This window comes from Lampetra planeri, chromosome 38 (assembly GCF_965212315.1).
Source record: "Lampetra planeri chromosome 38, kcLamPlan1.2.h2, whole genome shotgun sequence".
NCBI lineage: Eukaryota > Metazoa > Chordata > Hyperoartia > Petromyzontiformes > Petromyzontidae > Lampetra > Lampetra planeri.
The window spans coordinates 3,936,808-3,963,379 of NC_136144.1; the positions used below are offsets into that span (position 1 = coordinate 3,936,808).

Consider the following 26,572-nt stretch of genomic DNA (forward strand, 5'->3'; position numbering starts at 1 on the left):
GTTGTTCGTGGCGTGTGAGCTGATGTGGTGTTTCTTCGGTCCTGCTGCAGGTACTACGTGCTTATTTTAAGTTTTTTTACGTTGTGTCATTTGCTGTTTTTTGGCATCAAGGTGTAAAAAAAATGGCGTCAGAAACCTGGTTGCATTTATTTGCATCTTTCCATTTCTGCGTGAGTCTTTGGGTATATGTGTGAGTCTGGGTATTTTTGTGAGTCTATAGATATCTGTGTGAGTCTCTGGATCCCTTTGTGAGTCTATAGCTTTTGATTCTATGGGACTGTGAGGCTATGCGGTTATGTGCGAGTTTATGGGTCTCAGTGTGAGTCTATGGGTCACCGTGTGAGTCTTTGGTTTATCGGTATTAATCTATGGGTCTCTATACGGGTGTTTTTGTGAGTGTTATGTGCATAAGTTCAACTTAGAAAGGAATCAAAGTTGAATTTTAAGTTCCCAACAGTGCAAGGCAGCTCTCTGGTGGTGTCATCAAACAGCTCCTGGAATAATGGAGGTGGGGCCTAAAAAGGAACGGGCAAAGCCTGCAGAGGTTGAACTTCCCTCTTGATTTAAGGCAATACAGTAAAACCTTGGATTGCGAGCATAATTCGTTCCGGAAACGTGTTTGTAATCCAAAGCACTCGTATATCAAAGCGAATTTCCCCATAAGAAATCATGTAGACTCAGATGATTCGTTCCACAACCCAAAAATATTCATATAAAAATTATTAATACAAAATACCTTTTTATATTTTTATTATTTAAATTTCATATAAAGTAATCAAATGTATTAATTAAATGTAATCGTAGCTGGTGTGAGTGAGACGAGAGAGAGGAGAGGAGGAGGGTTATTGTGTAGGACGACTTTCACTGTCACTAACGGAATCACTGCCATCTGTTGGCTCACTGGAATCTTCTTTTTTTTGTGCGACTTTAACAAGGAACCTATCCAATGACACTTGCTTTTGCCTCCTTTTGAGGAGGTAAAAAGTATTGTTGCAGTACAGTTACTACACTTGGACACAAAATAATAAATGCTTTACACACACACACACACGTGGTCATAACACTATAGTAAACAATATACGCTCGCACGGATGTTAACTATACGAGTGATGCACGCCGACTGAGACCGAGCATGGGAGACGATTACCCACAATCCCGCAGCGAGAGAGAGAGAAGAACCATTGGCTCAGTTGTGATCACGTGACGCTTGGCAGACAAAGCGTATACGTACTACTCGTATTGCAAGATCTCGCTCGTTTATCAAGTTAAAATGTATTACAAATTTTTGCTCGTCTTGCAAAACACTCGCAGACCAAGTTACTCACAATCCAATGTTTTACTACAAGCATGGAATAAAATGCATGCAGCACCATATGTTTAATGCTGCATATGTGGCCACAGTATTTTCTTTCACTTACTATGTATTTAATAATAATATAAGTTCTTTAAAGCGCCTTTCCAATTCGTAGACTTAAAGCACTACATCAGAGGTTTAAATATATTTATATTTTAATAAAACACTGACAAGTAAAAACCCAATCAAAATAAAACATTTCAGCCACGATTCCATGGAATCCAATCAACCAGCAAGGGAAGCATGCATTGTGATCTTAATAGTAAAAAAAACAATCAACTAATCGGTTCCGAGTTCTACCCCTACCTGCCTGGAATATCAACCACGATTGCCACTGATCTATCCGTTCTGTTTGTTTTCATTCTCAGATTCCCGCTAGGTTGCCTCAGCCTGACTCACGAGTGACACTCACCTCCATGATGAGGGCGAGCTGGTGGGCATCGTGGTGGCCTGGGAAAAGAATATCCCCAGAGTACAGCTCGGCGATGATGCAGCCCAGCGACCACATGTCCATCGGGCTGCTGCTCTTTAGGCCCAGGATGGCTTCCGGTGCCCTGTACCACATCCTCTGAATTTTGATTTCACACCTGAAGATGATTGCTTGTGTTGCAGTCGAAACGTCGTGAGAATTTTTATTGTTTTATATTTGTATTATTTTATTATTCCCCTTCTACTTGACTTTACCAAAAGAACCAAGAATATGAATCATCTGAATGTCGGACAGCGCTGCGCAGGAGGAGACACGAGACGCCATATCAGACCGCTGATGCCTCTGCCATGAATCCAACGCAGGAGGCTCCCTTCAGAAATAATTTCACCAGACGAAAATTGAGATGACACACTCCTCTTTATTTTCCACACGAGCTCACTCCCCTCCTGGGCGTTCCCTTTCTCTCACGCCCCGCCTTCTTTTTTGTCCGTGACGTCATCTTTAACAACAACCTGGGATCCCTTGGGTATTTATAGCCCTGGATCGCTTAAGTATTAACACGACATAAACATCCTTTCTTTCCTTGCCAGCAAGCGTGCGTACACAGCCCATTGTTCAGTCTACTATTGGACAAGGGTGCTACAGTGAGGGAAAAAAGTATTTGATCCCCTGCTGATTTTGTACGTTTGCCCACTGACAAAGAAATGACCAGTCTATAATTTTAATGGTAGGTTTATTTGAACAGTGAGAGACAATAACAACAAAATCCAGAAAAACGCATGTCAAAAATGTTATGAATTGATTTGCATTTTAATGAGGGAAATAAGTAGTTGACCCCTCTGCAAAACATGACTTAGTACTTGGTGGCAAAACCCTTGTTGGAAAACGTTACCCACACCTGTTCTACGTTAAACAACTTTATTTTCTGAATGTACGTCGGCAATGGATTTGTATGACCTTCAAATAAAAAAAAAATTAACCGGTAAAAACAAAGTTTTTCACTATAAATCCTTTATATGCGTGGCGGCTAGAGTCCTCTCGTCATCTGGCTTGAGATGGCTGCCACCTATGGATCAGATGATTGCCTGCCACCATTAAGCAATTGGTAATTAAATATAAAAAAAATCCTAAATAGTGTAAAATTTTTGAAAAAAAATTTCACCAAAATAAATTGTCACGCACGAGTCTGTGCAAAATGTCAGCTCGATTGGATCACGGGAAGTGGGTAAAAAAAAACGACCGAAAGATTTGCACGGTCGTAAGCGCACAAGCAAGTGAACTTAATATAAAGGATTTAAAAATCGAGCCCGCTGCCGTGTCTTTGTCACCACAATGCCGTGACTCGGATTCGAACCGAGGTTGCTGCGGCCACAACGCAGAGTACTAACCACTATACGATCACGGCGAGCTACGCGGGCTCGCGATCACAGGGTGCCGGGAGCCCCTCTTATAGCCGGGACCCCGCTGGGCACGTGGTGCCCAGTGCAGTCACCCAGACCACGTGGAGCCCGTGGGGCTATGGAGGAGGGCGAAGACGGTGGTCGGGTGGCTGAGGGCTCGCAGACACAGCCGGCAGATTTGTGGGAAGTTGCATGGGTTCGCATTTATCTTTAAACAGACGGGTAACCGTGATAGAACCGGGTTCCCGAGTGCAGTGAGTTCATGGTCTCAGCCCGGTTGACAATGATACACATAAAGACCCATAGACTTAAAAGGAGACTTTTAGACTCACATAGATACCCATAGACTCACACAGAGGCCCATAGACTTACAAGGAGACTCATAGACACATACAGACCCATAGACTCACATAGAGAACCATAGACTCACATGGAGACCCATAGACTCACACAAGCCCATAGACTTACATAGAGACCCATAGACTTACATGGAGACTCATAGACTCACATAGTGACCCATAGACTTACATATAGACTCACATAGAGACCCATAAACTTACATGGAGTCTCATAGACTCACATAGAGACCCATAGACTTACATATAGACTCACATAGAAACCCAACGACTTACATAGAGACACAGGCGGAGGCAACTTGAGCAGTAGGCGGGGCTACCTGCTTAGTGGGCGGGGCTACCTGCCCAGCGGGGTCCCGGCTATAAGAGGGGCTCCCGGCGCCCCCGTAATTGCGAGCCCGCGTAGCTCGCCGTGATCGTATAGTGGTTAGTACTTTGCGTTGTGGCCGCAGCAACCTCGGTTCGAATCCAAGTCACGGCATTGTGGTGACAAAGACTCGGCAGCGGGCTCGATTTTTATTCCTTCTTTTCATATCCCAGACAAATCCATCTCCGTGGTGAATGAGTGTTTTAGAAATGACCGCTTTGTTGTAAATGTGTTCGCAAATATTTGGAGAAGACCGGCGATGATTGGCCCAGCAGCGTTGTACAGATGCAGCGTGTCCGTGCAGCTATTACATCCCGTACGTGTGCCTAAATTTTGTCAGAGTCAATGTAATGTCTTCGACCGATTTCATCGCTCCATCTCCTCGGTGCACATCCTCTCGGACGCGTTCCATTCCGTGGCTGCCACTCCGCTATAATTGCTGACCACCGCCATCGTCCCTTCTGGCCGTGACGCGTCCTGCCCAAGCCTCACCTCTCTCACCAGGTGTCATTACCTCATTCACCTGCACGTGTCGTCTCATCCACGGCTTCCTCTCTGCGTCTCTCAGTGCTTCTCTGCGCATGTTTAGTGTCACGAATGACACAGCAGGTAGTGCTATTCACCGACTGTAAACATTGTTCTGTATCCGGCACGTTGGCTCTTCGTATTCCATCATCACAATGAATTTGTGGTGATGCGATGGCATTGGTGCCCAGGCACAAATAACAGACAACTCAGCACAATCGTCAACAACAAGGCGCGCCTTTAGAATGAAAAGGTGAAGTTACGGTGAATGGTTGTTCTTCAAAGCACATTAACGATAATTTTCAGGCTACCCAAAGCAGTGGCGGCTCCTGCAAAATCTCTCAGGGGGGGCAAATGTCTGGATGATTGATAAGGATAAGGTCCACCCATGCAATGGCTAAATTAACAGCTTAAGCATGTAAAGGCAACTTCACTACTTTAATATTAATGAAAAATAAAGTGACTCTTACAATACATCTCCTTGTTTGTTTCTATACTTACTATTATTACAATCCACTCAGTTTCTTTTATTAAAGATTCCACTAGGTGGCGATAAATAATATTGTTGACTGAAACGTGCTTACGTATGATGACGTAAGCACGTTAGTGCGAGCCCTCCCGGAAGCCATAGAGAATGCATTGCAGCGCCTGCCGTTCGAAAAAAAAATCTTTGAATGTAAGTCTATGGGAACACTCTGGGCGATTCTCAGCCAGAGTGAAATCGCCCAAAAAGAGGCGGTACTCCACAGAACGTGACATTACGCTGATTGGACTATATCCAGAGGCACAGTAACGGCTAGCGTAACTCTGGTTGAATGAGATTTTGAATGTGATTGAAAAAGTCCCTTTCACACTTTGGTGGTGCGTCGCCCAATCGACCTAATGAAGAAACCGCCCCTGTCCCAAAGCACTCCAAACTACTCTCAAATAGTCATTCGTGACGAGTTGTAGACCAGGGGTCGACAACCTGCTCCTGGGAGCCGCAGGCGACTCTTTGGCTGTTTTAAAAAGAAAAACATCTTTAATGAACGTATAGATAATGTATTAAATATGGCAGGGCATGGATCACCATGGAATGTGTTGGTGACAACAAAGTTTACAGTGACGCTATCTTGTTAAAAATAGCTAGTGGGAGGGGGGACGAAATAGATGCAGTTTATGCCATCAGCTATTTTATTTCAGTCAGACTGGTGGTTGTTACCTGCTGTATATCTGCTGTGTCTGTGTACAGGTGGCTCTGCGTGTGGTGTGGCACTCCAACTGTTTCAGTCGAAGACTAAACAATGGCTTCATCTTCTTCTTTGAAACGTTACCCACCCCTGTTCTACGTTAAACTACGTGATTTTCTGAATGCACATCGGCAATGGATTTGTATGACCTTCAAATTAATAAAAATCGAGCCCGCTGCCGTGTCTTTGCGACCACAATGCCGTGACTCGGATTCGAACCGAGGTTGCTGCGGCCACAACGCAGAGTACTAACCACTATACGATCACGGCGAGCTACGCGGGCTCGTGATCACGTGGGCGCCGGGAGCCCCTCTTATAGCCGGGACCCCGCTGGACAGGTAGCCCCGCCTGGGACGTAGGTAGGCCCCGCCCACTACGCAAGTAGCCCCGCCCAATATTCAGGTAGCCCCGCCTACTGCTCAAGTTGCCTCCGCCTGTGTCTCTATGTGAGTCTATGAGACTCCATGTAAGTCTATGGGTCTCTATGTGAGTCTATGGGTCTCTATGTGAGTCAATGACTCTCCATGTAAGTCAATGGGTGTCTATGTTGTGTATCACTGTCAACTGCGCTGAGACCATGAACTCACTGCACCCGGGAACCCGGTTCTATCACGGCTGGCCGTTTGTTGAAACACAAATGCGAACCCATGCAACTTCCCACACATCTGCCGGCTCTGTGTCTGCGAGCCCTCAACCAACCGACCGCCGTCTTTGCCCTCCTCCATAGCCCCACGGGCTCCACGTGACCTGGGTGACTCCACTGAGCACCACGTGTCTAGCTGGTCCCGGCTATAAGAGGGGCTCCTGGCGCGTCCGTAATTGCGAGCCCGCGTAGCTCGCCGTGATCGTATAGTGGTTAGTACTCTGCGTTGTGGCCGCAGCAACCTCGGTTCGAATCCGAGTCACGGCATTGTGGCGACAAAGACACGGCAGCGGGCTCGATATTTAAATCCTTTTTATTAAGTTCACTTGCTTGCTTGCGCGCTTACGACCGTGCAAATCTTTCGGTCGTTTTTTAACCCACTTCCCGTGATCCAATCGAGCTGACATTTTGCACACAGACTCGTTGTGCGTGTCAATTTATTGTCGTGAAAAATTTTTTCCTAAATTTTCCACTTTTTAGGAAAAAAATATTCATATTTAGTTTAAAATACCAATGTGATAAAAATGAAACTTTTACTCAAGAAAAACAGAAATGAATAATGAAATAAAACCGATGCCACGCATATAAAGGATTTATAGTGAAAAACTTTGTTTTTACGGGTTAATTTTTGATTACTTTTTATATCCCAGACAAATCCATCTCCGTAGTGAATAAGAAAACATCATCTTTGGCCTCGTTTAGTGTTTTGGAAATGACCGTTTAGTTGTAAATGTGTTCGCAAATCTCTATAGAAGACCGACGATGATTGACACAGCAGCGTTGTACAGATGCAGCGTGTCCGTGCAGCTGTTACATCCGTACGTGTGCCTACTTTTCGTCAGAGTCAATGTGATGTCCTATGTGAGTTCCCGAATGGGTGAGTGAGTGGGTCAGTGAGAGAGTTAGTGGGTGAGTGTGTGGGTGAGTTGGTGGGTGAGTGAGTGAGTGGGTGATTGAGTGAGTGGGTCAGTGGGAGAGTTAGTGAGTGGTGGGTGGGTGGGTGAGTGAGTGGGTCAGTGGGAGAGTGAGTGGGTGGGTGAGTGGGAGAGTGAGTGGGTGAGTGGGAGAGTGAGTGGGTGAGTGGTTGAGCGAGTGGGAGAGTGAGTGAGTGGGTGGGTGAGTGAGTGAGTGGGTTAGTGAGCATATATGAGTTCCCGAGTGGGTGGGTGAGTGAGTGGGTGAGTAGGCAAAGTCCCATCAGTGAGCTCCTCCGGCAGGCAAGGCTGCGTTGGCTGGGTCATGTAGCCCGCATGCCCAGCCACCGCATGCCTAAACAGCTTTTGTTCGGCCGGATCGAGGGGGCTAAACGGGCGCGGCACGGGCTAGAGAAGAGATGGAGTGATGTGGTACAGGAGGACGTGAAGCTGAGTGGACTTGCCGATGACTGGTACCAGCGGTGTCAAGATCGGCCTCAGTGGAGGAGGCTCGTGAAGGACGCTACTGGGCAGTTGGAGGCAGTCGCCCTCCAACAACAACGGAGGGCGGAGGAGCGACGCTCACAACAACGAGCGGAGCGCCGGGTAGCTAAAGCACAGCAAGTTGGCACAGTAGGGGGCACAGGTGGTGCATCAGCCAGTCATCTCGGTCATCTCGGTCAGTCGACCCGTGGCACCTGGGTCTGCCCCGTGACCTGCCAGCGGGCGTTCGACACTTCACGTGGCCTCAGGGTGCACATGGCCTGGCACAAGCGTCGTGGTGACGTCACCGCCACTTAGTGGCGAATGGCGGTTGTTGTTGTTGTTGAGTAGGTGGGTGAGTGTGTGGGTGAGTGAGTGGGTCAGGTCAGTGGGTGAGTGAGTGTGTCAGTGGGAGAGTGAGCGAGTGAGTGGGTAAGTGAGTGAGCGAGTGAGTGGGTGAGTGAGTGGGAGAGTGAGTGAGTGGGTGAGTGAGTGGGTCAGTGAGCGAGTGGGTGAGTGGATGGGTGGGTGGGGGAGTGAGTGGGTCAGGTCAGTGAGTAAGTGGCTATAAGAGGGGCTCCCGGCGCCTCTGTAATTGCGAGCCCGCGTAGCTCGCCGTGATCGTATAGTGGTTAGTACTCTGCGTTGTGGCCGCAGCAACCTCGGTTCGAATCCGAGTCACGGCATTGTGGTGACAAAGACACGGCAGCGGGCTCGATTTTTATATCCCAGAAAAATCCATCTCCGTGGCGAATGACAAGAAAAAAATATTCGGGCTCGTTTAGTGTTTTAGAAATGTCCGCTTTGTTGTAAATGTGTTCCCAAGTCTCTATAGAAGACCGGCGATGATTGGCCCAGCAGCGCTGTACAGATGCAGCGTGTCCGTGCAGCTGTTGCATCCGTACGTGTACCTAAATTTCGTCAGAATCATTGCGATGTCCTTGACCGATTTCATCGCTCCATCTCATTGGTGGACTTCCTCTCGGACGCGTTCCATTCCGTGGCTGCCACTCCGCTATAATTGCTGACCACCGCCATCGCCCCTTCTGTCCGTGACGCGTCCTGCCCAAGCCTCACCTCTCTCAGCACGTGTCATTACCTCATTCACCTGCACGTGTCGTCTCATCCGCGGCTCCCTCTCTGCGTCTCTCAGTGCTTCTCTGCGCGTTTTGTGTGTCACGTGTTCGTGCATCACGTGACACAGCAGGTGTCACAGCAGGTGTCACGTGATGCACCGACTGTAAACATTCTGTATCCGGCACGTTGGCTCTTCGTATTCCATCATCACGATGAATTTGTGGTGATGCGATGGCATTGGTGCCCAGGCACAAATAACAGACAACTCAACACATTCGTCAACAAGTGCAGCTTTAAAATAAATGGTGAAGTTAAGGTTAATGGTTGTTCTTCATAGCACGTGAACGATCATTTTGAGGCTTCCCAAAGCACTCCAAACTACTCTCAAATAGTCATTCGTGACGAGTTGTAGACCAGGGGTCGACAACCTGCTCCTGGGAGCCGCAGGCGACTCTTTGGCTGTTTTAAAAAGAAAAACATCTTTAATGAACGTATAGATAATGTATTAAATATGGCAGGGCATGGATCACCATGGAATGTGTTGGTGAGAACAAAGTTTACAGTGACATTCATAATCAACGTTTTTGGGTTTAGATCGCGTTATTTATAAATGTGTCGTAACCCTCCACCACCCGACACGGCCAATCAGTAAAAATGTGTCACGTTGACAAAAGACAAATAGTTCACTGCTTTAGCCCACCGGTGTGTTGAAGCCACAACATTTACAATTTGAGTACGACGTTTCGCTGGTAATTGCATCCAGCATCATCGGGCAATTCGCCCATTCTGGCGAATCATCGGGCAATTCGCCCATTCTGGCGAATTGCCCGATGATGCTGGATGCAATTACCAGCGAAACGTCGTACTCAAATTGTAAATGTTGTGGCTTCAACACACCGGTGGGCTAAAGCAGTGAACTATTTGTCTTTTGTCAACGTGACACATTTTTACTGATTGGCCGTGTCGGGTGGTGGAGGGTTACGACACATTTATAAATAACGCGATCTAAACCCAAAAACGTTGATTATGAATAACATTGCTCGCGAAAGCCTACGTGTGAAACTTTACAGTGACACTATATTTGTAAAAAATAACTAGGAGGGGGGGACGAAATAGACGCAGTTTATGCCATCAGCTATTTTATTTCAGTCAGACTGTGGTGGTTGTCACCTGCTGTATACCTGCTGCTGCTGTGTCTGTGTACAGGTGGCTCTGTGTGCGGTGCGGCTCTCCAACTGTTTCAGTCAAAGACGAAACAATGGGCTCTTCTTTGAAACGTTACCCACCCCGGTTCTACATTAAACAGCAAATAAATAAATAACACAAACCAAAAAAGATAAAAATCGAGCCCGCTGCCGTGTCTTTGTCACCACAATGCCGTGACTCGGATTCGAACCGAGGTTGCTGCGGCCACAACGCAGAGTACTAACCACTATACGATCACGGCGAGCTACGCGGGTTCGCGATCACAGGGCGCCGGGAGCCCCTCTTATAGCCGGGACCCCGCTGGACACGTGGTGCCCGGTGCAGTCACCCAGACCACGTGGAGCCCGTGGGGCTATGGAGGAGGGAAAAGACGGCGGTCGGGTGGTTGAGGGCTCGCAGACACAGAGCCGGCAGATTTGTGGGAAGTTGCATGGGTTCGCATTTGTGTTTCAACAAACGGCCAGCCGTGATAGAACCGGGTTCCCTAGTGCAGTGAGTTCATGGTCCCAGCCCGGTTGACAATGATACACAACATAGACACCCATAGACGTACATGGAGACTCATAGACTCACATAGAGACCCATAGACTCACATAGAGACCCATATACTTACATGGAGTCTCATAAACTCACCTATAGACCCATAGACTCTCAGAGAGACCCATAGACGTACATGGAAACTCATAGACTCACATAGAGACCCATAGACTCTCATAGAGACCCATAGATTTACATGGAGTCTCATAGACTCACGTAGAGACCCAACGACTCACATAGAGACCCAGGCGGAGGCAACTTGAGCAGTAGGCGGGGCTACCTGAGTAGTGGGCGGGGCTACCTGCTTAGTGGGCGGGGCTATCTGCCCAGCGGGGTCCCGGCTATAAGAGGGTCTCCCGGCGCCCCCGTGATCGCGAGCCCGCGTAGCTCGCCGTGATCGTATAGTGGTTAGTACTCTGCGTTGTGGCCGCAGCAACCTCGGTTCGAATCCGAGTCACGGCATTGTGGTGACAAAGACACGGCAGCGGGCTCGATTTTTATTCCTTCTTTTTATATCCCAGACAAATCCATCTCCGTAGTGAGTGATGAGAAAAAAGATATTCGGCCTCGTTTAGTGCTTTAGAAATGACCGTTTTGTTGTAAATGTGTTCGCAAATCTCTATAGAAGACCGGCGATGATTGGCCCAACAGCGTTGTACAGATGCAGCGTGTCCGTGCAGCTGTTACATCCGTACAGGTGCCTACTTTTCATCAGAGTCAACAACAATGCGCGGCTTTGAAATGAAAAGGTTAAGTTACGGTTAATGGTTGTTCTTCATAGCACACGAACGATCATTTTCAAGCTTCCCAAAGCACTCCAAACTACTCTCAAATAGTCATTCGTGACGAGTTGTAGACCAGGGGTCGACAACCTGCTCCTGGGAGCCGCAGGCGACTCTTTGGTTGTTTTAAAAATAAAAATATATTTAACATAAATGAACGTATAAATAATGTATTAAATATGACAGGGCATGGGTCACTATAGAATGTGTTGGTGACAATAAAGTTTACAGTGACACTATATTTGTAAAAATAACTAGGAGGGGGGGACGAAATAGACGCAGTTTATGCCATCAGCTATTTTATTTCAGTCAGACTGTGGTGCTTGTCACCTGCTGTATACCTGCTGCTGCTGCTGCTGTGTCTGTGTACAGGTGGCTCTGCGCGTGGTGCGGCTCTCCAACTGTTTCAGTCAAAGACGAAACAATGGGCTCTTCTTTGAAACGTTACCCACCCCGGTTCTACATTAAACAACAAATAAATAACACAAACCATAAAAATCGAGCCCGCTGCCGTGTCTTTGTCACCACAATGCCGTGACTCGGATTCGAACCGAGGTTGCTGCGGCCACAACGCAGAGTACTAACCACTATACGATCACGGCGAGCTACGCGGGCTCGCGATCACGTGGGCGCCGGGAGCCCCTCTTATAGCCACTTACTCACTGACCTGACACACTCACTCCCCCACCCACCCATCCACTCACCCACTCGCTCACTGACCCACTCACTCACCCACTCACTCACTCTCCCACTCACTCACCCACTCACTCGCTCACTCACCCACTCACTCACGATCACGGCGAGCTACGCGGGCTCGTGATCACGGGGGTGCCGGGAGCCCCTCATAGCCGGGACCCCGCTGGGCAGGTAGCCCCGCCCACTACGCAAGTAGCCCCGCCCATTACCCAGGTAGCCCCGCCCACTAAGCAGGTAGTCCTGCCCATCTATGGGTCTCTGCGTGGCTCTGAGATTCTATATGGGTCTCTGGTGTGGATATGTGGATCTTTGTGTGAGTCTGTACGTCTATGGGTGTCTACGTGAGGCTTTTGGTATATTTTTTATGTATGGTCTATGTGGGTCTCTGTCAGTCTATCGGTCTCTGTGTGAGTTTGTAGGTCTTCGTGATTCTGTGGGTCTCTTTGTAAGTCGATTTGCATTGCTGCCGCATGGATTGAGACCATCAACACGCTGCGCTTGGGAAACTGGTTCAATCACGGTTACCCGTCTTGCGAAAAATAAATGTGAACCCATGCAGACTCCCACAAATCTGCCGACTCTGTGTCTGCGAGCCCTCAACCACCCGACCACCGTCTCTGCCCTCCACAACCCCATGGGCTCCACGTGGTCTGGGTGACAACACCGGACACCACGTACCCAGCGGGGTCCCGGCTATAAGAGGGGCTCCCGGCGCCCTGTGATCGCGAGCCCGCGTAGCTCGCCGTGATCGTATAGTGGTTAGTACTCTGCGTTGTGGCCGCAGCAACCTCGGTTCGAATCCGAGTCACGGCATTGTGGTGACAAAGACACGGCAGCGGGCTCAATTTTTATTCCTTCTTTTTATATCCCAGACAAATCCATCTCCGTAGTGAATGATAAGAAAAAACATATTCGGCCTCGTTTAGTGTTTTGGAAATGACCGTTTTGTTGTAAATGTGTTCGCAAATCTCTACAGAAGACCGGCGATGATTGGCCCAGCAGCGTTGTACAGGTGCAGCGTGTACGTGCAGCTGTTACATCCGTACGTGTGCCTACTTTTCGTCAGAGTCAATGTGATGTCCTATGTGAGTTCCCGAATGGGTGAGTGAGTGGGTCAGTGAGAGAGTTAGTGGGTGAGTGTGTGGGTGAGTTGGTGGGTCAGTGAGTGAGTGAGAGTGTGGGTCACTGGGAGAGTGAGTGGGTGAGTGAGTAGGTGGGTCAGTGAGTGAGTGGGTCAGTGGGAGAGTGAGTGGGTGGATGAGTAGGTGGGTGAGTGAGTGGGTGAGTGAGTGAATGAGTGGGTGAGTGAGCATACACTGTATGTGAGTTCCCGAGTGGGTGGGTGAGTAATTGAGTAGGTGGGTGAGTGAGTTGGTGGGTGAGTGAGTGACTGGGCGAGTCGTTATATGTGAGTTCCCGAGTGGGTGAGTGGGTGGGTGAGTTAGTGAGTGGGTCAGTGGCAGAGTGAGTGGGTGGGTGGGTGAGTGAGTGAGTGAGTGGGTGAGTAAGTGGGTGAGTGAGTGAGTGGGTCAGTGGGAGAGTGGGTGAGTTAGCATATATGAGTTCCCGAGTGGGGGAGTAAGTGGGTGAGTGGGGGAATGAGTGGGGGAATGAGTGGGTGAGTGAGTGGGGGAATGAGTGGGTGATTGAGTGGGGGAATGAGTGGGTGAGTGAGTGGGGGAATGAGTGGGTGAGTGAGTGGGTGAGTGAGTGAGTGGGTGAGTGAGCATATGTGAGTTCCCGAGTGGGTCGGTGAGTGAGTGGGTGAGTAGGTGGGAGAGTGTGTGGGTGAGTGAGTGGGTCAGGTCAGTGGGTGAGTGAGTGTGTCAGTGGGAGAGTGAGCGAGTGGGTAAGTGGGTGGGTCAGGTCAGTGAGTGAGTGGCTATAAGAGGGGCTCCCGGCACCCCCGTGATCGCGAGCCCGCGTAGCTCGCCGTGATCGTATAGTGGTTAGTACTCTGCGTTGTGGCCGCAGCAACCTCGGTTCGAATCCGAGTCACGGCATTGTGGTGACAAAGACACGGCAGCGGGCTCGATTTTTATTCCTTTTTTTAATATCCCAGACAAATCCATCTCCGTAGTGAATGATGAGAAAAACATATTCGGCCTCGTTTAGTGTTTTGGAAATAACCGTTTTGTGGTAAATGTGTTCGCAAATCTCGAGAGAAGACCGGCGATGATTGGCCCAGCAGCGTTGTACAGGTGCAGCGTGTACGTGCAGCTGTTACATCCGTACGTATGCCGACTTTTCGTCAGAGTCAATGTGATGTCCTATGTGAGTTCCCGAATGGGTGAGTGAGTGAGTGAGTGATTGAGTGAGTGGGTCAGTGGGAGAGTGAGTGGGTGGGTGGGTGGGTGAGTGAGTGAGTGGTTGAGTGGGTGAGTGAGTGAGTGGGTGAGTGAGTGGGTGAGTGAGTGGGTGGGTAAGTGGGAGAGTGAGTGGGTGGGTGAGTTAGCATATATGAGTTCCCTAGTGGGTGAGTGAGTTGGTAAGTGGGTGAGTGAGTGAGTGAGTGGGTGAGTGAGTGGGTGAGTGAGTGAGTGGGTGAGTGAGTGAGTGGGTGAGTGAGTGGGTGAGTGAGTGGTTGAGTGGGTGAGTGAGTGTGTGAGTCAGTGGGAGAGTTAGTGAGTTAGTGAGTGAGTATGGTGAGTGAGTGGGTGAGTCATTGGGTATGTGAGTTCCCGAGTCGGTGGGTGGGTGAGTGAGTGAGTGTGTTAGTGGGTGAGTGGGTGAGTGGGTGGGTGAGTGGGTGGGTGGGTGAGTGAGTGGGTGAGTGAGTGGGTGAGTGAGTGTGTCAGTGGGTGAGTGGGTGAGTGGGAGAGTTAGTGAGTTAGTGAGTGAGTATGGTGAGTGAGTGGTTGAGTGATTGGGTATGTGAGTTCCCGAGTGGGTGGGTGGGTGGGTGAGTGAATGAGTGAGTGGGTGAGTGGGTGGGTGAGTGAGTTAGTGAGTGAGTATGGTGAGTGAGTGGGTGAGTGATTGGGTATGTGAGTTACCGAGTGGGTGGGTGGGTGAGTGAGTGAGTGGGTGAGTGGGTGGGTGAGTGAGTTAGTGAGTGAGTATGGTGAGTGAGTGGGTGAGTGATTGGGTATGTGAGTTCCCGAGTGGGTGGGTGAGTGAGTGAGTGAGTGGGTGAGTGGGTGAGTGGGTGGGTGAGTGGGTGGGTGGGTGAGTGAGTGGGTCAGTGGGTCAGTGGGTGAGTGAGTGAGTAGGTGGGTGAGTAGGTGGGTGGGTGGGTGGGAGAGTGGTGGGTGAGTTGGTGGGTGGGTGAGTGGGTGGGTGAGTGAGTGGGTGGGTGAGTAGGTGGGTGAGTGAGTGGGTGAGTTAGTGAGTGAGTGGGTCAGTGGGTCCGTGGGAGAGTGAGTGAGTTAGTAGGTGGGTGAGTGAGTGAGTGGGTGGGTGAGTGAGTAGGTGGGGAAGTGAGTGAGTGAGTGATTGGGTCAGTGGGTCAGTGGGAGAGTGAGTGAGTGAGTAGGTGGGTGAGTAGGTGGGTGAGTGAGTGGGTGAGTGAGTGGGTTAGTGGAAGAGTGAGTGGGTGAGTGAGTGGGTGGGTGAGTGAGTGAGTGGGTGAGTTAGCACATATGAGTTCCCGAGTGGGTGAGTGTGTCAGTGAGAGAGTGAGTGAGTGAGTAGGTGGGTGAGTAGGTGGGTGAGTGAGTAGGTGAGTGAGTTGGTCAGTGGGAGAGTTAGTGGGTGAGCGGGTGAGTGAGTGGGTGAGTGAGTGGGTGAGTGAGTGGGTGAGTGAGTGGGTGAGTGAGTGGGTATGTGAGTTCCCGAGTGGGTGGGTGAGTGAGTGGGTCAGTGGGAGAGTGAGTGGGTGGGTGGGTGGGTTGGCTGAGTGGGTGAGTGGGGGAGTGAGTGGGGGAGTGAGTGGGTGAGTGGGGGAGTTAGTGGGGTTTGAGTGGGGGAGTGAGTGGGTGAGTGGGTGAGTGAGTGGGTGAGTGGGTGAGTGGGTGAGTGAGTGGGTGAGTGGGCGATGAGTTGGTGAGTGGGTGAGTGAGTGGGAAAGTTAGTGAGAGAGTGGGTGAGTGAGTGCGTGACTTCCCAATTGGGTGGGTGAGTGAATGAGTGAGTGAGCATGTGAGTGCCTGAGTGAGTAGGTTAGTGAGTGGGTCAATGGGAGAGTGAGTGAGTGGGTGGGTGAGTGAGTGAGTGGGTTAGTGAGCATATGTGAGTTCCCGAGTGGGTGGGTGAGTGAGTGGGTGAATGTGTGGGTGAGTGAGTGGGTCAGGTCAGTGGGTGAGTGAGTGTGTCAGTGGGAGAGTGAGCGAGTGAGTGAGTGGGTGAGTGAGTGGGTCAGTGGGAGAGTGAATGAGTGGGTGGGTGGGTGGGTGAGTGGGTGGGTAAGTGGGTGGGTGAGTGGGTGAGTGGGTGAGTGAGTGAGTGGGTCAGTGGGAGAGTGAGTGAGTGGGTGAGTGAGTGGGCCAGTGGGAGAGTGAGTGAGTGGGTGAGTGGCTATAAGTGGGGCTCCCGGCGCCTCTGTAATCGCGAGCCCGCGTAGCTCGCCGTGATCGTATAGTGGTTAGTACTCTGCGTTGTGGCCGCAGCAACCTCGGTTCGAATCCGAGTCACGGCATTGTGGTGACAAAGACACGGCAGCGGGCTCGATTTGTATTCCTTCTTTTTATATCCCAGACAAATTCATCTCCGGAGTGAATAAGAAAACATCATATTCAGCTACGTTTTGTGTTTTGGAAATGACCGTTTTCTTGTAAATGTGTTCGCAAATCTCTTTCGAAGACCGGCGATGATTGGCCCAGCAGCGTTGTACAGATGCAGCGTGTCCGTGCAGCTGTTACATCCGTACGAGTGCCTACTTTTCGTCAGAGTCAATGTGATGTCCTATGTGAGTTCCCGAATGGGAGAGTGAGTGAGTGAGTGGGTGAGTGAGTGAGTGGGTGAGTGAGTGAGTGAGTGGGTGAGTGAGTGAGTGGGTGAGTGAGTGAGTGAGTGGGAGAGTGATTGGGTGGGTGAGTTAGCATATATGAGTTCCCGAGTGGGTGAGTGAGTGTGTCAGTGGGTGAGTGGGTCGGTGGGAGAGTTAGTGAGTTAGTGAGTTAGTATGGTGAGTGAGTGGGTGAGTGATTGGGTATGTGAGTTCCTGAGTGGGTGGGTGGGTGAGTGAGTGGGTGAGTGAGTGGGTGAGTGAGTGGGTGAGTGAGTGTGTCAGTGGGTGAGTGGGTCAGTGGGAGAGTTAGTGAGTTAGTGAGTGAGTATGGTGAGTGAGTGGGTGAGTGAGTGGGTATGTGAGTTCCCGAGTGGGTGGGTGGGTGAGTGAGTGGGTGAGTGGTGGGTGAGTGAGTAAGTGAGTGAGTATAGTGAGTGAGTGGGTGAGTAATTGGGTATGTGAGTTCCCGAGTGGGTGGGTGGGTGAGTGAGTGGGTGAGTGAGTGGGTGAGTGGGTGGGTGAGTGGGTGAGTGGATGAGTGGGTGAGTGGGTGGGTGAGTGAGTGAGTGAGTGGGTGAGTGAGTGGGTGAGTGAGTGGGTGAGTGAGTGTGTCAGTGGGTCAGTGGGAGAGTTAGTGAGTGAGTATGGTGAGTGAGTGGGTGAGTGATTGGGTATGTGAGTTCCCGAGTGGGTGGGTGGGTGAGTGAGTGAGTAGGTGGGTGAGTGGGTGAGTGAGTGAGTGGGTGAGTGGGTGAGTGGGTGAGTGAGTGGGTCAGTGGGTGAGTGAGTGAGTAGGTGTGTGAGTAGGTGGGTGAGTGAGTGAGTGAGTGGGTGAGTGGGTGGGTGAGTGGGTGGGTGGGTGAGGGAGTGGGTGAGTGAGTGGGTGAGTGAGTGTGTCAGTGGGTGAGTTGGTCAGTGGGAGAGTAAGTGAGTTAGTGAGTGAGTATGGTGAGTGAGTGGGTGAGTGATTGGGTATGTGAGTTCCCGAGTGGGGTGGGTGGGCGAGAGAGTGGGTGAGTGGGTGGGTGAGTGAGTTAGTGAGTGAGTATGGTGAGTGAGTGGGTGAATGATTGGGTATGTGAGTTCCCGAGTGGGTGGGTGGGTGAGTGAGTGAGTGGGTGAGTGGGTGAGTGGGTGAGTGAGTGGGTGAGTGGGTGGGTGGGTGAGTGAGTGGGTGAGTGAGTGGGTGAGTGAATGGGTGAGTGAGTGGGTGAGTGAGTTTGTCAGTGGGTGAGTGGGTCAGTGGGAGAGTTAGTGAGTTAGTGAGTGAGTATGGTGAGTGAGTGGGTGAGTGATTGGGTATGTGAGTTCCCGAGTGGGTGGGTGAGTGAGTGAGTGGGTGGGTGAGTGGGTGAGTGGGTGGGTGACTGGGTGGGTGGGTGAGTGAGTGGGTCAGTGGGTGAGTGAGTAGGTGGGTGAGTAGGTGGGTGAGTGAGTGAGTGAGTGGGTGGGTGAGTGGGTGGGTGGGAGAGTGGTGGGTGAGTTGGTGGGTGGGTGAGTGGGTGGGTCAGTGGGTGGGTGGGTGAGTAGGTGGGTGAGTGAGTGGGTGAGTTAGTGAGTGAGTGGGTCAGTGGGTCAGTGGGATAGTGAGTGAGTGAGTAGGTGGGTGAGTGAGTGAGTGGGTGGGTGAGTGAGTAGGTGGGGAAGTGAGTGAGTGAGTGGGTCATTGGGTCAGTGGGAGAGTGAGTGAGTGAGTAGGTGGGTGAGTGAGTGGGTGAGTGAGTGGGTCAGTGGAAGAGTGAGTGGGTGAGTGAGCTAGTTAACATCTCATAGCCACCCTGCTGATGATGAGAGAGAGAGACACGCAAACTCCAAATATACAGCAGCAAGCATCATCAGGCTCGGGATCAAACCCATGACCTCCTGTATACCAGGCGAGGTAGTTAACATCTCCTAGCCACCCTGATGATGATGAGAGAGAGAGAGAGACACGCAAACTACAAATATACAGCAGGCGTCATCAGGGTCGGGATCAAACCCACCACCTCCTGCATACCAGGCGAGCTAGTTAACATCTCCTAGCCACCCTGATGATGATGAGAGAGAGAACTAGGCGAGCTAGTTAACATCTCCTAGCCACCGTGATGATGATGAGAGAGAGACACGCAAACTACAAATATACAGCAGGCGTCATCAGGGTCAGGATCAAACCCACGACCTCCTGCATACCAGGCGAGGTAGTTAACATCTCCTAGCCACCCTGATGATGATGAGAGAGAGAGAGACACGCAAACTACAAATATACAGCAGCAGGCGTCATCAGGGTCGGGATCGCACCCACGACCTCCTGCACACCAGGCGAGGTAGTTAACATCTCATAGCCACCCTGCTGATGATGAGAGAGAGACACGCAAGCTCCAAATATACAGCAGCAGGCATCACCAGGGTCGGGATCAAACCCACGACCTCTTGCCTACCAGGCGAGGTAGTTAACATCTCCTAGCCACCCTGATGCTGATGAGAGAGAGAGAGAGAGACGCAAACTACAAATATACAGCAGGCGTCATCAGGGTCGGGATCAAACCCACGACCTCCTGCCTACCAGGCGAGCTAGTTAACATCTCCTAGCCACCCTGATGATGATGAGAGAGAGAGACACGAAAACTACAAATATACAGCAGCAGGCATCATCAGGCTCGGGATCAAACCCACGACCTCCTGCCTACCAGGCGAGCTAGTTAACATCTCCTAGCCACCCTGATGATGATGAGAGAGAGACACGCAAACTACAAATATACAGCAGGCGTCATCAGGGTCAGGATCAAACCCACGACCTCCTGTAGACCAGGCGAGGTAGTTAACATCTCCTAGCCACCCTGATGATGATGAGAGAGAGAGACACGCAAACTACAAATATACAGCAGGCGTCAGGGTCGGGATCAAACCCACGACCTCCTGCACACCAGACGAGGTAGTTAACATCTCCTAGCCACCGTGGCGTCCCAATAAAAAAGAGAGAGCCAGGAGAGCGGGAGAGGATGGTGGGGAAGGATTCTCCTGCCGATTATAATGCCGAGAAATGAACGCGATCAGTCAGTCCCCACCCCCTCTCCACACTCTCAGTTCGCCCAACCGACGAACTCCGACCCTTCGACATTGTACGGTGTTGTCGAAGTTCACCACATCGGTCACCCTGGCGCCCTTCATATGTGTTATTCGCGAACAACACTTGCCCTCATAGTCAGTCCAGGCTATACGGGGGGTCTTTGTCTGAGGCTCTATTTAAAGAACTTTTACGTTTCTGGACCGCACTCGCCACCGCCAGTTCCTAGATGCGCGTCTGGTGCCCAAGTCACGGCACACGACCCCACAGGACCCACAAGACCCCACAGGACCCCACAGGAACCCACAAGACCCCGACACGACTCCCCTACGGCCGTCCCTGCACGCGTCCTCGTTCACTGCCACGCGGCCCCATCACGCCTCTCCGCCATGAGCGCGCACCACGACCACGGACTCTGCATCGGCGTGGAGCGACTGCTGCCCGACTTCTTTGACCACACGGGTAGGGAGGGACCTCGACTCACTCCCTGGCCGGGGACACGCGCGCACCACGCGCACACACACCACGCGGCCCGATTGCGAACCCCATTTCACTCGAAGTTGTATTTGTGTTTTGCTTCGTTGACCTTCCCCCACCCCCGCAACCTTCGATGAGCACGGTTGGCTCCGTACGGTCGCGTGAAAGAAGTCCGACACGCACACAGACACACGTCCAGTCTGTCTCCTCTCTCGCTAAGAGCCATGGTGGTTACTGCTACTACGTCATCACGTCCAGTCTGTCTCCTCTCTAGCTAAGAGTTGTGGTGGCTACTGCTACTACGTCATCACGTCCAGTCTGTCTCCTCTCTCGCTAAGAGCTGTGGTGGTTACTGCTACTACGTCATCACGTCCAGTCTGTCTCCTCTCTCGCTAAGAGCTGTGGTGGTTACTGCTACTACGTCATCACGTCCAGTCTGTCTCCTCTCTCGCTAAGAGCTGTGGTGGTTACTGCTACTACGTCATCACGTCCAGTCTGTCTCCTCTCTCGCTAAGAGCTGTGGTGGTTACTGCTACTACGTCATCACGTCCAGTCTGTCTCCTCTCTCGCTAAGAGCTGTGGTGGTTACTGCTACTACGTCATCACGTCCAGTCTGTCTCCTCTCTCGCTAAGAGCTGTGGTGGTTACTGCTACTACGTCATCACGTCCAGTCTGTCTCCTCTCTCGCTAAGAGCTGTGGTGGTTACTGCTACTACGTCATCACGTCCAGTCTGTCTCCTCTCTCGCTAAGAGCTGTGGTGGTTACTGCTACTACGTCATCACGTCCAGTCTGTCTCCTCTCTCGCTAAGAGCTGTGGTGGTTACTGCTACTACGTCATCACGTCCAGTCTGTCTCCTCTCTCGCTAAGAGCTGTGGTGGTTACTGCTACTACGTCATCACGTCCAGTCTGTCTCCTCTCTCGCTAAGAGCTGTGGTGGTTACTGCTACTACGTCATCACGTCCAGTCTGTCTCCTCTCTCGCTAAGAGCTGTGGTGGTTACTGCTACTACGTCATCACGTCCAGTCTGTCTCCTCTCTCGCTAAGAGCTGTGGTGGTTACTGCTACTACGTCATCACGTCCAGTCTGTCTCCTCTCTCGCTAAGAGCTGTGGTGGTTACTGCTACTACGTCATCACGTCCAGTCTGTCTCCTCTCTCGCTAAGAGCTGTGGTGGTTACTGCTACTACGTCATCACGTCCAGTCTGTCTCCTCTCTCGCTAAGAGCTGTGGTGGTTACTGCTACTACGTCATCACGTCCAGTCTGTCTCCTCTCTCGCTAAGAGCTGTGGTGGTTACTGCTACTACGTCATCACGTCCAGTCTGTCTCCTCTCTCGCTAAGAGCTGTGGTGGTTACTGCTACTACTTCTGCGGCCAATCACGTGCCGCAAGTATTTCCCAACAACTCAACTTGTCTCGCGATTCCAGGTCGGGCCGCGGTGTGGAAACTGCTCCGCTTGGTGGAGTACAGCTGGAAGCACCTCGACATGATGGCGTTCGGAGACCGAGTGTCCTTCAAACACCGCGAGCTTCCACGCCGCCAGGCACAGCAGCAGGAGGAAGGCAACTTCATGTTCCTCAAGTGCCAGGAGCTGTCGTTCACGCCGCAATTCTGGCAGGAAGTCACCATGGTGACTCCGATCGCCATCGACATGAGCGTGTCCCTCTCCCACCTGGGCACCTCCTCGCTCGTGTTCTCCGGGGTCTTCGAAAGGAAGAAGGAGGAGGAGGAGGAGGCGTGCGGTGTCGCCCGTGAGCCTCTGGCGACCTACAGGAGCCTCGTGATTCACGTGGACGCCCGCACCAAGCGGGCGACTCGGCTGCCCGCGGCGGTAATCCACACCTACCGTCACCTGGTCGGCAAGGCGCCTCCAGAGTTCCCGCAACCGTTCGGCCGTGGTGGTGGTGGTGGTGGAGGTGGTGGTGGAGGTGGTGGTGGAGGTGGTGGTGGTGGTGGAGGTGGTGGAGGTGGTGGTGGTGGTGCTGGTGGTGGCGACGGGAAACCAGCGAGCCCGTTCCGCTACGAGGTCACGGTGGCGGCGAGTCAGCTGGACGAGTACCAGCACGTGAACCACAGCGAGTACGCTCGCTTGTGCGCCGACGCTCTGGCGGCTGGGCTGGCCAAGGCGGAGGAGGGAGGTCACGGCGGTGGTGAAGGTCACGGCGTTGGTGGCGGCGGTGGTGGTGGTGGTGAAGGCGTAGGGGCGGGCGCGTGGAGCACGGCGCGGCTGGAGAAGCTGTCGCTGATCTTCGCGGGGGAGGCGTTCGCCGGCGACTCGCTGCTCGTCGAGTCGTGGGTGGAGGCCGAGCGGCCGCGCTGCGTTCTCTTCCAGGTGTCCAAGCGGGGGAGGCCGCTCGTGCACAGCGCGTGGACGTTCCGGGACGAGCCGGGCGGTCACGGGGGTCACGGGGGTCACGGTGACGTTTGTTCCGAAGCGCCGCGGGCCAGGCTGTGACGCGGTGGTGAAGGAACGGGCAGCCGTGCGTGGTGGTGGTGGTGGTCACCCATCACCTCGTGTAACAGCACTTGCCCCAACAGTCTGTTAAATTCCATACGGGGGAATCTTTGTCTTTGTATCTCTGTGTGTACGTTGAACTTCCTTCGCGCCGTACGTAGCCAAACGTGCTCAGCAGAGGCGCGGCAAGAGAACCAAAGAGAACAATCTGTTCTAGAGATTTGCGCGACTGCACAGCTACCTGTCCAGTACACACGCAATGCCGTGCCTCTGTGTGTGTGTATCCCTGTGTGTGTATGTCTGTATGTATCTCTACGTGTGTGTATCCCTGTGTGTGTATGTATGTATCTTTACGTGTGTGTATGTATCCCTGTGTGTGTATGTATGTATCTCTACGTGTGTATTTGTGTGTATGTATCCCTGTGTATGTCTGTATGTATCTCTACGTGTCTGTGTGTGTGCATCCCTGTGTGTGTATGTATGTATCTCTACGTGTGTGTGTATGTATCCCTGTGTGTGTATGTCTGTATGTATCTCTACGTGTGTGTGAGTGTATATGTATCCCTGTGTGTCTATGTCTGTCTGTATGTATCTCTACGTGTGTATGTATCCCTGTGTGTGTGTATGTATCTCTACGTGTGTATCCCTGTGTGTGTATGTATCTCTACGTGTGTGTATGTATCCCTGTGTGTATGTCTGTCTGTATGTATCTCTACGTGTGAGTGAGTGTGTGTATCCCAGTGGTTAGCGCTACGCTGCGCTATGAACCCGGCGACCCGAGTTCGATTCCCGGTCACGGCCAACACCCAGTGACGAATATCTGAACCGGTCCCGGGCCTCCCCTAGGTCGACTCAGCCTAAAATTAGTATCTGGTGCGGTGTGTAAATATCGCCACTGGGGAGACAAAGGCGGTCGGGCGTGGTGCTGGCCACCCAACCCCTCGTGTACCGTTCCGGCCTTCATAGGTGCTCGCTAACAGCACTTGCCCCTACAGTCTGTTAAGGCTATACGGGGGATCTTTTTGTATCCCAGTCCACAGCGTTGTCCCACGTTCGACCGCGTAGCCGCAGCTGAGTGAGTTCGCACCGCAGAGCGCGGCGAAATCCCGTGTCACGAACTGCGTTTTAGGCGCACAAAACAAAACAACAGAAGCAGCGACACAGCGAATGGGGCCACCGGTGCCCATTCACCACCGAGTCATTCGAAGCCACGGCAAGCTGCCCACAGCGGTGATGCCGCGAGAGGCACCAATACTCTACCCCACCAGCACCACCACCAGCACCACCAGCATCATCATCAACAGCACCACCAGCAGCATCATCAGCAGCACCAGCATCATCACCAGCACCAACACCATCACTACCACCAGCACCACCAGCACCAGCACCACCACCATCACTACCACCAGCACCACCAGCAGCACCACCACCAGCACCACCACCACCAGCAGCACCACCAGCACCACCACCATCACCACCACCACCAGCATCACCAGCACCACCACCAGCACCACCACCAGCATCACCAGCACCAGCCTCAGCACCACCACCACCACCAGCACCACCACCAGCACCACCATCACCAGCACCACCACCAGCACCACCACCACCAGCACCACCACCAGCATCACCAGCACCACCAGCACCACCACCAGCACCACCACCAGCACCACCAGCACCAGCCTCAGCACCACCACCACCAGCACCAGCACCACCACCAGCACCACCAGCACCACCAGCACCAGCACCACCACCACCACCACCAGCACCAGCACCACCACCAGCACCAGCACCACCACCAGCACCACCATCACCAGCACCACCACCAACAGCACCACCACCTGCACCACCACCAGCACCACCACCACCAGCACCAGCACCACCACCAGCACCACCACCACCAGCACCACCAGCACCACCAGCCGAGCTGTGGACGCGTCGTGTGTCACCGTCGCTCTGACAGCGGCTGCTGCTCGTCCCGCTTGTACCGGTTGCGCAGAGAGATAAAGAGGGAGAAACCGGTTTTTAATCAGCCCGTCCGATCTGTGCTCCGTGCAGTGGCGAAGAGACACGTGGCAGGAGCGTCACCCATTGGTCATCGGTGCTGCCACTCGTGGCCTCACGCAGGGCAATTGACGAGCGTTTTGAGTGTTGTTGTTGAGTGTTGTTGTTGTTGAGATTTAGTGTTGTGTGTTATTGTTGTGTGTTGTGTATTGTTGAGTGTTGTTGTTGTGTTGTTGTTGTTGAGTGATGTTGTTGCGTATTGTTGAGTGTTGTTGTTGTGTATTGTTGTTGTTGTGTATTTTTGTTGAGTGTTGTTGTTGTTGGGTGTTATTGTTGAGTGCTATTGTTGCGTATTGTTGAGTGTTGTTGTTGTTGTTGAGTGTTGTTGTTGAGTGTTATTGTTGTGTCTTATTGAGTGTTGTTGAGTGTTGTTGTTGAGTGTTCTAGTTGTGCATTGTTGAGTTGTTGTGTATTGTTGTTGTTGTGTATTGTTGTTGTGTATTGTTGTACATTGTTGTTGTTGTGTATTGGTGTGTATTGTTATTGTTGTTGTGTATTGTTGTGTATTGTTGTTGTGTATTGTTGTACATTGTTGTTGTTGTGTATTGGTGTGTATTGTTATTGTTGTTGTGTATTGTTGTGTATTGTTGTTGTGTATTGCTGAGTGTTGTTGCTTGCTTTTGCATCGATTTCTATTTGCCCTCAGAGGCAGCAGAGGGCAGTGCACCCACGCCTTTGCTGTTCGCTCCACGATTTGTGACGATGATTTGACCCGGTCAGGCCCACGGAGCTCTGTGACCAACCAGACCGCTTCTCTCAGAAGCCACGTGTCCATCACGAATGATAGCTCAACGAAGTGGCTTATCATGTAGACATTTATAGCAGTAGTCAAAGACTCTAATCGCCTTCACGTTGATTCTAAACGTGAAAGGGGAAAACCGGAGGACCAGGAGGTTTAAATCCACGCGAACAAGGGGACAGAGACACCGCGAGCTCCAACTATACAGCAGCAGGCGTCAGGGTCGGGGTGGAATCCGCGACTTCCTGCACACCGGGCGAGTTAGTTAACATCTGGCCGCTTATCAGGCCACGTGTAAAGAATATTCATGCCCCAGCATCGTTTCGACGGTGCCTCTCCTTGGCCAAACTTCAGGTGCAGGTTGATGAAGGGGGCGAAGGAGCCATGGAGGCATAGTACAGTGCAACAATAGACTTTAGCCGCACTTTACTATTTATACGGCACAGAATTGATACGTTTTCATGCTCACTGGATTGTGTTCTTTTAATGCATATTGTGTACAGCGCTCTGTCATCCATCAAGAGCACTATATAAGTGCAAAATGCATTATTTATTATTACAACGTATCCTGGCAAGCATCCTAAAGCAACCTGTTATACATGTAGAGGATATAAATGAATAAAAAGCCTGTATCGATGGAAACCCTTTTACCTTCACTGGCGTCCGCTTTGATGACACTGCACTCGTCCATGAATCTCTCCATGGTCTCGCCACACTCCGTCTCGCTCCTCTCGTCTCTTTATGTCCCATGTCCTCCTCTTCGTTCCCGATCTTCTCAACACTGCACCATAGACTCAGCACTGCACCATAGACTCAGCACTGCACCATAGACTCAACACTGCACCATAGACTCAACACTGCACCATAGACTCAGCACTGGCCATGGACTCAGCACTGCACCATAGAC

At 51.5% G+C, this 26,572-nt stretch overlaps 1 protein-coding gene and 10 non-coding genes across 11 annotated transcripts; 7 read left to right on the forward strand and 4 right to left on the reverse strand.

The window, feature by feature from the left end:
* Positions 1-3,117: 3,117 nt before the first annotated feature.
* On the reverse strand, positions 3,118-3,189 carry TRNAH-GUG (transfer RNA histidin (anticodon GUG)). The gene has a single exon. It is a non-coding gene; the product is annotated as a tRNA-His (tRNA).
* A 2,670-nt stretch (positions 3,190-5,859) lies between these two features.
* TRNAH-GUG (transfer RNA histidin (anticodon GUG)) lies at positions 5,860-5,931 on the reverse strand. Its single transcript has one exon. It is a non-coding gene; the product is annotated as a tRNA-His (tRNA).
* A 568-nt stretch (positions 5,932-6,499) lies between these two features.
* Positions 6,500-6,571, forward strand: TRNAH-GUG (transfer RNA histidin (anticodon GUG)). The gene has a single exon. It is a non-coding gene; the product is annotated as a tRNA-His (tRNA).
* Positions 6,572-8,315: 1,744 nt separating this feature from the next.
* TRNAH-GUG (transfer RNA histidin (anticodon GUG)) lies at positions 8,316-8,387 on the forward strand. Its single transcript has one exon. It is a non-coding gene; the product is annotated as a tRNA-His (tRNA).
* Positions 8,388-10,153: 1,766 nt separating this feature from the next.
* On the reverse strand, positions 10,154-10,225 carry TRNAH-GUG (transfer RNA histidin (anticodon GUG)). The gene has a single exon. It is a non-coding gene; the product is annotated as a tRNA-His (tRNA).
* Positions 10,226-10,911: 686 nt separating this feature from the next.
* On the forward strand, positions 10,912-10,983 carry TRNAH-GUG (transfer RNA histidin (anticodon GUG)). Its single transcript has one exon. It is a non-coding gene; the product is annotated as a tRNA-His (tRNA).
* An 850-nt stretch (positions 10,984-11,833) lies between these two features.
* TRNAH-GUG (transfer RNA histidin (anticodon GUG)) lies at positions 11,834-11,905 on the reverse strand. Its single transcript has one exon. It is a non-coding gene; the product is annotated as a tRNA-His (tRNA).
* Positions 11,906-12,740: 835 nt separating this feature from the next.
* TRNAH-GUG (transfer RNA histidin (anticodon GUG)) lies at positions 12,741-12,812 on the forward strand. The gene has a single exon. It is a non-coding gene; the product is annotated as a tRNA-His (tRNA).
* A 1,118-nt stretch (positions 12,813-13,930) lies between these two features.
* On the forward strand, positions 13,931-14,002 carry TRNAH-GUG (transfer RNA histidin (anticodon GUG)). Its single transcript has one exon. It is a non-coding gene; the product is annotated as a tRNA-His (tRNA).
* A 2,501-nt stretch (positions 14,003-16,503) lies between these two features.
* Positions 16,504-16,575, forward strand: TRNAH-GUG (transfer RNA histidin (anticodon GUG)). The gene has a single exon. It is a non-coding gene; the product is annotated as a tRNA-His (tRNA).
* A 3,522-nt stretch (positions 16,576-20,097) lies between these two features.
* On the forward strand, positions 20,098-26,321 carry LOC144731211 (uncharacterized). Its single transcript, XM_078612213.1, has 2 exons — positions 20,098-20,392; positions 21,835-26,321. Exons 1-2 carry the CDS (start codon positions 20,320-20,322, stop codon positions 22,860-22,862), a joined length of 1,101 nt encoding a protein of 366 aa, XP_078468339.1. The 5' UTR covers positions 20,098-20,319; the 3' UTR covers positions 22,863-26,321.
* Positions 26,322-26,572: the final 251 nt, after the last annotated feature.